Here is an 11,600-nt window from a genome sequence, read left to right on the forward strand (position 1 = left end):
TCCAGGAAACCGGAGCGGAAAAGTCGTGAAAATGGAAAGAGCTTGGCGCCCAAATTTGTTACCTGAAAAAAAAACAACAAAAAACAAAATAAAAGATCAAAACAAGTGACAAATTAACAATGCTTCATTCGGCTTAATAAATGACCTGGAAGAAATTAGATCAGGCGTGTATGGATGAAAATAAAATCATAATTTTAAAAGCAATTTTATGATATATAAAATAAATATATGGTTTATATAAAGAGTTTTTCTTAATTTGTGAAAAAGTACTTCTCAAACACCTCTAAATTTGACTATGCGTGTAATGATATAAACTCCTTTGGTAATTTATGCATCTGTATGTAATATAAAGTTTTGATAGATAAAACTATATTTATGAATTATGAACACAAATAATAGATTTGTTTTTCAGTTTTTATAGTTTATTGATTTTTAATACTACCTCCGGGACTAATTTGAGGGATTAAGAAAGTAGTTGAGTTAGTTATTTGTCCTAAATAGGTGTTATCTTTCCTAAAATATCCTTACTAATCAAGTGTATTGACTATAACTATCATTATTAGAAGGGTTACTTTGGGAAAAAAATGTATAAATATGAGAGACAAAGTGGATTGAGGTATTATATTTATGATCAAAATAAAAGTCAAACACGGTCTTATATTAAGGACCGGAGGTAATATTAACTAGCTTATATACGTGTAATAATTGATTGAAATAGGAAAATACTACCTCCGGTCCTTAATATAAGACCCTGTTTGACTTTTATTTTGATCCTAAATATAATACCCATCCACTTTGTCTCTCATATTTATGCATTTTTTTCTAAGATAATCCTTCTAAGAATGATAGCTCTAGCCAGTACATTTGATTAGTAAGGATATTTTAGGAAAAACAACACAAATTTATTACAAATAATTAACATAACTTATTTCATTAATCTCTTTAAATTAGTCAACTAACTCTTATAATTAGGATCATAAGTAGTATTTGTTAAATAAACGAGCAAGATCTAAACTAATAGGTAATTCAACACTAATTTTATTGACTAGAGCGTGAAATAATTTCTGTTATTGAATAAACATTCGTGTAATTAAATTTAATGCTAAAACTTTTAAGTATATTGGGCGCAGAGATTGTCAAGTATATTTCAGCTTGGGAATTTTTATTTGGAAATGAGACTCTGTTTGTGGACAAAACTAACAAATTATTCCGTACTCATAATAACCAAAAATCCAATTACATCTGCTATCAATGTATTAAAGTTTAAAATTTTTAAATTTTAATCAAACAGTAAATAAAAATTTATTTTTATGAAAAAGTATAAATTTGACAAAAGGAGCTTGAAATAACATTATCAAACAATGGAGCATTTAGGTAGAAACTAAATTATAATTCTAAAAACAATTTTATAATATACAAAATAAGTATGAAAGAAGAATTTTATAAAATTATTCTTTTTTAACTGTTTTTACTCGATGCCAAGCACCCCTAGCGCTCCGCACCCGCAGTTCCACGCACATGCATACAGCTCTTATACGAACAAATAAACATATAGGTCCGTAGCTTCGTATATCATACGATACGACGTGGGCGCTTAGGATATGTTGCGATATGTTGTCGTTTACAACGTTGTTGACCATAAGCCTCGTTGGAACTTGGAACAGAAGACCGTAGCATACATTGGAGAATCATGCAAGTGTAACCCCCACCGACGAATGTACTACTTCCAATAAAACACCCCACATGTTGATGTTGCGATTCACCCCCTTTAACCCATTTGCCTTTTCTTTTCCACCAATTCGCCAAGGTTTAGTCCCCAGAAGGAACAACACCGGCTTGACATTTTCCTATCATTTACTTTGCTTCTTCCCACGCTTTGTCCTCTTAGTGCTCCCGCATTTAGATTTCCCTTCGATTCCCACTTTATCATGTACATTTAACTTTTCCACGTTCGTAACATGTCCATGTGGTTTTTACCCAATGGCCAATAATTTATTTCCTTACACTACAATCCCCATCATTTGTACTCTTATCTAATTGGGATCAGCGCCACAAGATTGCATATCGTTAGGAAAGGCTCATCCTAAATATCTGACCGTGACGTATCCGTCATTGTCAAGAAGCAGAATGTGCTGCTGCTCATCACCACTCTATCCTCACGGCCACAACTACACTATCAATGTTGGAAAATGATAGATGAGATTTAATATTAGCATTCACCACCTTACCCAATTCTAAACAGTCATGCGGTCACTGCTGGTGCACTTTAGTACCACACTTCGCATCATCTCAGGATTGTTCCTTTTAAAAAAAATGCCAATGAAGAATCTCAACAAGATTAAGATTCAGTTCTCTACAAGGAAACAATTCATCTTTTAATATTCATTCAATTCCTTTTGTATATGTGTCTTTGTCATTTCCTTGGTAACAATCATCAGGACAAGGGGTTACATTCTTAGGCACGAAAACGTGGGGAAGGATGATATACAAACTGTACTAGTGTGAAACAAAAATGCCAATAATCACCAAGAATATTTGGCATATATTCCTCTAATGCTGGTAAGTTCTAGTGAACAACTAACCCTCTCTTTCATCATCATCTTTTGGTCTTGCAGAACTTGAACCAGAGGCCATCCCAATAACTTGGGTGTGTGTGAACCTTTGTAATTGAATCATGCGTGCATATATCCCATCAGGGTGATTTTTCAACAACTGCGAGTGAGATCCTTGCTCTGCTACTTTCCCATCATCAATCACCGCAATCACATTGGCATTTCTAATAGTTGATAGCCTGTGGGCAACAATAATAGTAGTTTTTCCAGAGCAAGCACGGTCTAGAGCCTCTTGAACAGACCTCTCAGATTCAGCATCAAGCGCACTTGTTGCCTCATCAAGAAGCATAATCTCCGCCTTCCTCACAAAAGCCCGGGCTATTGCTATTCTTTGTTTTTGACCTCCGGATAGCTGAACTCCTCTTTCCCCAACAAAGGTTTTGTATCCATCTGGCAAGCCAGATATGAACTTGTGAGCATTGGCAAGAGTTGCTGCTTCAATTATCTCAGCTTCAGTTGCTGACTCATTCCCATAAGCTATGTTTTCATATATAGAAGAAGCAAACAAACAAGGCTCTTGAGGTACAATGGCAATGTGGCATCTGAGGGACTTGAGATTGTATTTTCGAATGTCCTTTCCATCAATCATAACCCGCCCAGAAGTTGGATCATAGAATCTTTGTACGAGGGCAATCACTGAGCTCTTACCACAGCCGCTTGGTCCTACAAGGGCCAGAGTTTTACCTGCCCTAGCACGAAGACTGAGATCACGAAAAACTGGCATATCTGGACGACTGGGGTAAGAGAAGTCTACATGCTTGAGTTCAATTTCTCCACGAAGCCGATCAGGAACGGGGATAGCATCTGGGTCATCTGGTTCAATTTCAGTTCTGCGATCGAGAAGATCAAACACTGATCTCATGGCTCGACCTCCCTTAATGAAGTCAGGAGCTAGGGTTAAAGTTTCCGCAGCACCATTGGCAGAGACCATAAGGACCATAAAGACTCTGATTGTTTTGGAGAAATCTGAGATTCCATGTTTCACAAGCCAAGAAGCATACCAAAGACCAAGCGAATATGAAGCATAGAGTGCAAACTGAGCTATCCCAAATCCACTTCCAGAAATTTGCCCCTTCCAAAAGCAACGTCGCAGTGGTGTTTCAAGGTTGGAAGTGAAAAGACCAACAATTTTTGTCTCCGAATTGAAGGCTGCAACAGTTCTTACATTTGCTATAGCCTCCCCTGCAAGTTGTGTGGCCTTGGCATGTGCAGCTTCCAAGTCTCCAGAGAAACCAGTCATGAACATTTTCTACATAAAAATCAACACAATGAGTAGTGACTTAACAGAAGACTCCCAAAACACGCAAGGAAGGATGAAATGAAACAAGCAAACCTGCAAAACAGTGGCTGCAACAACAACGGGGAAGACAGCTATGAGGACAAGTGCAAGGCGCCATTGCAACACAAACCCTGCAGTGCAAGCAACTAACATAAGGGCAGTATTCTGCACTATTACTGAAATCCGATCTCCAATGGCTGATCTAACATTTTGGGCATCAAGAGCGAGCCTTGCTGCAACACGGGCACTCTCATTTTCCTCCTGATCGAACCAAGCCATTTCATTTTTCAGCACAGCTGTAAGCATTTTCTCCCGCACTCGTTTAGTAAGGTTTTCACCAACAATATCCCAAAAGAAGTGTTGCAGTGTATTGAAGAGAAGTGCAGCCGATGAAAGCCCGATCAACAAGTAACAGTACTTTTCTATTTCTCGGATCATGTATCTGTGATTTGGATTGTAATAGACACTAAGCACAGCACTGAGAACATATGCAAAGAATGCACTGAGAGATCCGCAAACAACGGAGCCTATAGAACCAACAAAAGCATAAAGCCATTCAGGAGAATTCATTTTCGCAAGGCGCCAAAAGGAACTGGCTTGCTCTTTGAAGGCAAGCTTTTCAAGCCTATAGTTTGGATGCGAAGCATCAAGGGATAGACTAAAATCAGAAGTAGAGAAGTCAGATAGCCTGCGTGAATATGGTGAGCGGCCATAAGAGGAATTCCGAGCAATTATTGGGGAGCTTACAGAATTTCTTGCACTCGACGGCCTGCAAATAGATTGCCATGTCATTGGATGATATACCTTCATCTTGACAATAACTTGGAAGGATCAAAAGACAAACATGCTCTATGATAAAAATGTTTAGCTACTCATGCAAAATGAAATTACAGTCTCCAACTATAGTGAAAGCTACCTTGCACTGCTCTTTCTGGCATTATTCATGGCAGTTTCATGTGCCATTTCTTGCATCCGGATAAGCTTGGCGTAAACTCCATTTTCACCCTTAGCGAAGAGTTCGTCATGAGTTCCAATTTCAGAAACACTTCCTTGCTGAAGCACCGCAACAAGGTCAGCTTTGCGAATGGTGGAAAGGCGATGGGCAATTACAAGAGTTGTTCTGCCAATCATGAATCGGTCAAGGGCTTCTTGCACTAGCTTTTCAGATTCAGAGTCTAATGCACTTGTTGCCTCATCCAGAAGAAGAATTGCCGGGTTCTTCAGCATTGCCCTTGCTATTGCTATTCTCTGCTTTTGCCCTCCAGAAAGCTGCAATCCTCTCTCTCCGACCTGTCATTCCAAATCAGCAGATGTTAGCTTGAAAGTTTACCTTTTTGAAGGATTCTTACAAGCTAATGGGAAAAGGAAGCATTCTTTCCTTTTAAAAAATTGGAATAAGACTCTCTTTATTAGTACCTCATAAGTCAACATACATTGAGTACTCTGATTATTCTGTCATTCATAAGAAGTTTATTGAAAGCCACTCAACAGTATTTATTCGTTATCATAGAGGCATAAAATCGAAGAAGATTTGGTTTTTTTTCCCCCTTCATTTTTTAAATGTTTAGGCACCACTGGTTGGTTGGTCTTCCAGCGGTGGTTTGTCCAGTCACTATTTAAGAATAGATTTCCAGTTGCTCTGTATTTATTTATGCACATGCGCTGTTGGGTGAAGCATGTTACCCTCTTGGTCATTCTCATACGCAATGCATGACCAGTCGACTCCCCGGGTTTGACTCGTACAAATTTTGAGAAGAAATAATTGATAATTGATGGGTTTGGTTCGTTGACCAAACAAATTCATACAGCCCAACAAAAACTACCAAAAATTTCAATAAGCAACTAACTAGTAAAAATATAAAAAACTTCTGGTCAAGATCTATATTCAGCAATTATCCGCTTTACCCCACAACTGCCACAAGTAGGAATACCTCTGTTTCCATGTAATACCACGTTCCCACATTGATAATTGCGATATAAATTAGTTATGTTCCTTTTTATTGTTTATAATAGAATATTTTAAAACATGACTTGCGACCAACGAAACAAAAGGCTTCTTCTATGTCGGATCCTGAAAATGAAATAAAATCACGCAGGATTGATCTGAAGAACCATTAGATGGGTGTGATTAGCCACCATCAGTTCATCACTATTTACAACTAAACAACATCGTATCTATTTTCATGAAGCTTGATGTTGACTGACCTGGGTCTCATAGCCTTCGGGGAGCTTGATGATAAACGAATGAGCATTAGCTACTCTTGCAGCTTCTTCGATCTCCACCTGGTCGGCATCAGGCCTACCCAACAATATATTTTCTCGGATAGTGGTTGCAAATAAAGCAGGCTCTTGGCTTACAAGTCCTATTTGCTGCCTCAACCATCTCAGTTTCAATGTTTTAATGTCATGTCCGTCTAGCAGAACTTGTCCTGTACAGGGGTATTCAGGAACTTCCTAATTAATTGCTAATATATTATCCATGCTACGAGAAAAAATATCACTAACTTTGGACAAATAAACCCTTTTTTTTTTTGGGTACACAAATAAACCATTACTGACACCACGCGTACGAAATCTGGGGACGAGACAAATTAAGAATATTTGCATAGTCCAATCGGGTATTTACTGCAAATCTAATTGATTAGTTTACCTGAAGTGGGGTCATAGAATCTCTCGATGAGGGAGACGACGGTGCTCTTGCCGGAGCCACTGCTGCCGACCAAAGCGATGGTCTTGCCGGCCGGCACATTCAAAGAGAAATTATCGAGGATCCGAACATCTGGCCTTGACGGGTATGAGAAATCCACGTTTTTGAGCTCAACTAACCCAGTCACGGACTCTAGTTCCAAACCCGAATCAGTATTCCGGTCTACGCCCGGTTTGTGGTCGATGATTCGGAAAATTTTTGCGGCAGCGACTCTAGCCTTTGTGAATGCAGTGATGCTGGGCACAGATTGCCCCAAACCCCTTGTGTGATTGAAACAGCGAAAGGGTAAATAACTTGATTCAAAGGCTTTCCCGAAACGAATGAGAATGGAATTTTACGCAGTAAAACAATACTTACAATCCGCCAATCATAACAGCGAACATGGTGGAGATGGCGAGTCCTCCATTGGTGTAGTGGTGCCTGACAAGGTAGCCGCCGTACCATAGCAGGAGCGCATAACAGCAGAAAACGACAAAGTATGTCGCGCCTAATCCCATTCCCTTTGCGAACCCACTTTTGTAGCCAGTCTTTTGGGCTACCTTCAACGCCGAAGAGTAATCCTGTAATGCTCGACTCTCGCCAACGAAAGCCAGTACTGCTCGAATCTGCATGATTGTCTGCAATTCGAACCACACCCAGGTGCACAATCAGAGATAATGCTCAAAAAGTTAAAATTTGTTCTTTATCCACATAAATCTGAAGCTGGGGGGAAACACAAAAACAAGCATTAATCTGCGTTAATTCTTTCTCTTGCCTGTTCCACGATGTTTCCAGCTTTAGAGAGAGCTTCCTGGCCTTTGGCTGAGAGCTTGGTCAAGGTGGTGGTGTGAATGCCTCCGATTACAGCTATCATAGGGACTACGGCCAGAGTAACAAGAGCTAATTGCCAAACCGCGGTGAAACCCACCACAAATCCAGAAACAAAAGTCGCCATGTAGTGAATGAAATTACCCAGCTGCTCATAGAGCAAGCAAAATTGGATTAAGCACTCACAGTGGTAAGACCAGATAAAACGAAAGGATGGGGAAATGGTTGAATTCGTTACGGCGTTTAGTTCACCTTCTCGCTAATGGCGTCCTGGACCATGACCGCATCAGTGTTGATGGCAAAAACGACGTCAGATGTTCTAACCTCGGTATCAAAGTATTGAATGTCCTGGTTTAAGGCAGCTTCAAGGTATTTGATCCTCAGCTTCGTTGATTGCCTCTCGCCAGTCCACATCCAGCAAGATATCTCTGCAAAGGAGCTACTCTAATCATATTCAAGCACTAAAAATAGAAACTCAAACCAGAGAGCCTTGGTCACAGAGAATAATTCACCTGCCCAAGATGATGCCCATATAGCAGCACCCACCACCAGGAAGTAAAATGCGTACTGCGAAGAACAGAAAAGCAGAGTTTCAATTCTCATTCACATCAGACGGTATCAGATAATGAATCGTAATCTTATTACCTTGACGACTTCCTGGGTCATCTTGTCCACATTATTGACATTCGACCCAAAAGAATTGACGAGATCGGCGAAGAACCGGAGAAATAACGGCAGAGAACAACCGTGCACGATTGCTCCGATTGTTCCTATAGCCATCAGAATGTAATCCAACCCATCGGCAAATCTGAAAAGCTCGCCAAATCCAACAGCCGGAATATTCTCAGGCTTCTCCCCACTACTGCTACCACTTCCACCGCTGGCACTACCATTAGCGAGACTTCCAACTTCCTTTCGCTCTGCCTCTTGAGTAGCGTCCATTGGCTTCGCCTCTCTGTTTTCCTCTGTTTGTGTTGGTGCGGTGTGAGAGTCAGAGATAGGAGCAGGAGAGACGAGCTCAAGGCCTTGCATTTCCGACCATCTCCACTGCTCAATCGTCTTTATCTCGACAGAATCTTGTGACATTTGCAAAATTCCAAAGCTTTTATGAAGGGCTTCTTAATCCCCACCCCTCTATTATCTCACTCTCTCTAGCTACCTGTCTTTTAAGCTCATGTTTCTCTGCTTCCAACTTTTCAGCTCTCAGTTTTTTTATATTCGTTTTTATCTGTTTCGTAGTGCTCTCTTTCTTCCTCTACTGATTTTCCATCTGATCGCTCATTCTTCTTGTAGTTCGGGACAGAGTGTTGAATAAGAGTGGAAGAAAGGGTTAGTGGCAGAGGGTTAATGTTTCAGTTCGCTTAATTCTGTCAAAAACATCGAAAGTGACAGATGGTGAGAACCTAGACAGAGAAATTTCGGAGAGATGGGAAGGGAAGAAAGAGAAAAGTAGAGAGGGTTTAGTTTTCATTTCCTCCACCCGACAGAGAACACTGTGAAAACTTGAAGATTGGTTTTTGACTGGAACAAATTCGGAAGTATAAAAGAACAGATCATTAAAGATTGTTTCGCTTTTTTATTGCTTGTCTGAAGTCATGGCTTTACACTTCTGAATCTGTCTCCATAGAGTGCGCCGGTTTTCTCTGCTCAGAAGCAAGGGAGGCAACCAAAACCAAATTAAAAACAAGGCGTAATAATACGCAGAACAACTACAAATTAATTAAATAAAGCAACTTTGCAAATCTGCTTTGTTCTATCTTTTTGAAAGCTTATTAAAAAAAAGGTAAAAGGAAGATAATTAAGGATTGTGTTAAACCTAGTCTACTAGCTTTAAGCGGTTTAAAACCTAGAACGTTGCAGTGGTGTCGCAAATCTCAATCAATATCTAAGTTATCAGCACCATCGAAACCCTGTAACATGTTATGAACCCTGAAAATGAAATAACCAATGTACTGTTCAGTATTTGTCAATCAATCGTCGGCGAATCTGGGGATCCCTCCAAAATTTGATTCTTTGCTGAAAAGGACGGCGAAACATATATAAATACATAACTTGTTTAGGGCCAACTATATCCAAACAGAATTAATTAAATTTTTTAATTGATTCATCCTGATTTAAAGGCCTCAGAAGCATTAAACTAACATCTGTTTCAAAGAAGGTAAAGCAGCGAGGTAAATTAAATCCCGCTTTGAATGTAATTAAGAATTTAAGGTCACCAGCCCATCTTCCTTCTCTCCTTTTTTTTTTTTTGGTTTGAAACTTTAAATACAGTAACGTGACTGGAAGTTCTGACACTGAAAATTCCCTGAAGGCGGAATTTTTTTTTTCTAAATTCGCATTAAAAATTGTTGTCAGTCAATAATAATTAGATCAATACTTAAAGGAAATTAATGGCAGCTTTTAAAATTTCTTTAACAGGAAGTTAAACTAAAATATGGGTGTTACAGGCAAAGGGAAAAGGTGCATGTTGGATTTCTTTCTGCCTTTTCACGCTTGTCGTACAGTTTTTGCATATTAAGGCTCAGTTCTTTGAAGTGCTCTGAACCCACGGGCATTTGTCGAGCATGGGAAAGAGCTGGCTTGCAAAATGGGGCATCGTTGAAAAGATTTGAGATCAAGTTTTTTTTTTGCCCCGAACTTCTTCTTTTATGGGGTATCATTTATTTCCATTTCTTGTGATCGCTATATTTGGTATATACATTTTCATGGTAAACCTAACCCCGCTTTTCCTTATTTGATTGGCAGAAAATTAAGAGCATCTGATACTCTTGAGAAAAATTAAGAGCCAAAAACTGAGAAAATCTCCACGAGATTAGGAAGGCAACAACGAGAGGGACTGAACTGATGGGCCATGGTGTGGTTCATAAGAAACTGCAAGAATATGCACAGTACATCTGGAAACATGTAATCTGTAGATGGGATAATAGTAAATACAAATGGATAAAAAGTCGTTTCTGACTTGCACTTCTCTGGGATGTAGCCAGTTTATGACAAGCAATCTAATATCTACATCGTTGCCTGCAACAAGTTACCCACTAATGGAGGAAGTTTTCCTGCCTACGCTAATCCATTAAAGTAAACCTCACAGCAAGGTAACTATTTCAAAGTCAAGGAGAGATGTCCGTAATAGGCGTTGCATGGTATTATAGCAACGGATTAGATGTTTAATTAAAGGTTAGACCACTTATAACACCAAACGAAGAAAGTAAACTCTGTTACCAAATACAACAAATACTCAAGTACCCACTCAAGTGCTTCTCTCAAAAGCAGGGTATTTTGTGACTCCAATTATGCCATTTCTTGTCTTTCTCGCAGTTAGTGTCCGTATTTAAAAAAAAAACAAGAGGAGATATTATTTGATCTTAATCTATACGTTTTGCTGAGCTGAGGCTTTCTTCCACTGGGTAGTTTCATTAGCATCAAGACGACTCGACATGTGATCAAAATACCAATGGACCTACCTACCATCTCTCGCACTTCATACCCTATTTTGACACCCCTGTAGGTATTACTCGAGTAGCCTTTGGAGACGCTTCAAAATCTCAAAAGAAACAACTAATTTAGCAGATATTCATATTAAGTGTTCAAACATTACGATCATTATCTGGACTAGATCAGCAACATCTTAAGGATTATAAAGAAAAAGGAGTGTTTCTGAGCACTGCGCAAAAAGGCAACCTTGGCCCTGTTGAATACTTCGATGCTGTTTGGAAACATTAAACCAGGATTGTAAAAACTAACATACGTATATGGTTTACATTGAAAGAAGATTGACATGAACAACAGTTGAGTTGACTAATGATAAGTAAAGGTTTGAAAATCCCAAGTTCTGAAGCTGGCCAAATAGTCCACCATGGGATATTATTGTCCGAATTCTCAACAACCGTCCGTGACTTTGGTGACTACTGCTAAACTAATCTCTCTAATCAGACGCGACTTTTGCCCTTAATAATAATTCATTCTCAACCTCCTTCTTCTTTTTTGTTTTTTTAATGCGGTACCTAATTATGTCAAATAATAGCATAATCTGGCAGTTGTGAATGGCGGATCTTATCAGAAAGTTTTTGGATTTTATAGCCAAATTTCTACCAACAGACATGCATGGACAACCTAGTGAGTAGCTGATTATATGTGTTCACATATCGAATATCTCAGTGCATTTTTTTTCCCCTTTAAAAACTAATGCACAGTGTAA

The 11,600-nt window shown here is 39.2% G+C and overlaps 1 protein-coding gene across 1 annotated transcript; it reads right to left on the reverse strand.

Annotated features, from left to right (window-relative positions):
• Positions 1 to 2,349: 2,349 nt before the first annotated feature.
• On the reverse strand, positions 2,350 to 8,805 carry LOC114732102 (ABC transporter B family member 1). The gene is made up of 10 exons (XM_028919397.1): positions 8,051 to 8,805; positions 7,918 to 7,972; positions 7,658 to 7,833; positions 7,353 to 7,553; positions 6,956 to 7,215; positions 6,542 to 6,858; positions 6,097 to 6,320; positions 4,808 to 5,181; positions 3,946 to 4,660; positions 2,350 to 3,861 (listed from the first exon to the last, which is right to left on the reverse strand). Exons 1-10 carry the CDS (start codon positions 8,489 to 8,491, stop codon positions 2,578 to 2,580), a joined length of 4,047 nt encoding a protein of 1,348 aa, XP_028775230.1. The 5' UTR covers positions 8,492 to 8,805; the 3' UTR covers positions 2,350 to 2,577.
• Between the last annotated feature and the right edge of the window lie 2,795 nt (positions 8,806 to 11,600).

The sequence above is a fragment of the Neltuma alba genome, unplaced genomic scaffold, assembly GCF_004799145.2.
Source record: "Neltuma alba isolate B1F8T4 unplaced genomic scaffold, ASM479914v2 tig00012872_pilon, whole genome shotgun sequence".
In the NCBI taxonomy this organism is placed as follows: Eukaryota; Viridiplantae; Streptophyta; class Magnoliopsida; order Fabales; family Fabaceae; genus Neltuma; species Neltuma alba.

Excerpts from the sequence above, each read along its gene's own strand:
- LOC114732102 (XM_028919397.1), bottom strand. The coding sequence starts at position 8,491 with ATGTCACAAGATTCTGTCGAGATAAAGACGATTGAGCAGTGGAGATGG. Across the intron at positions 7,834-7,917 it reads ATGGGCATCATCTTGGGCAG|AGATATCTTGCTGGATGTGG; the intron begins GTGAATTATTCT and ends GCTCCTTTGCAG. Across the intron at positions 3,862-3,945 it reads TTGCAGCCACTGTTTTGCAG|AAAATGTTCATGACTGGTTT; the intron begins GTTTGCTTGTTT and ends ATTTTTATGTAG.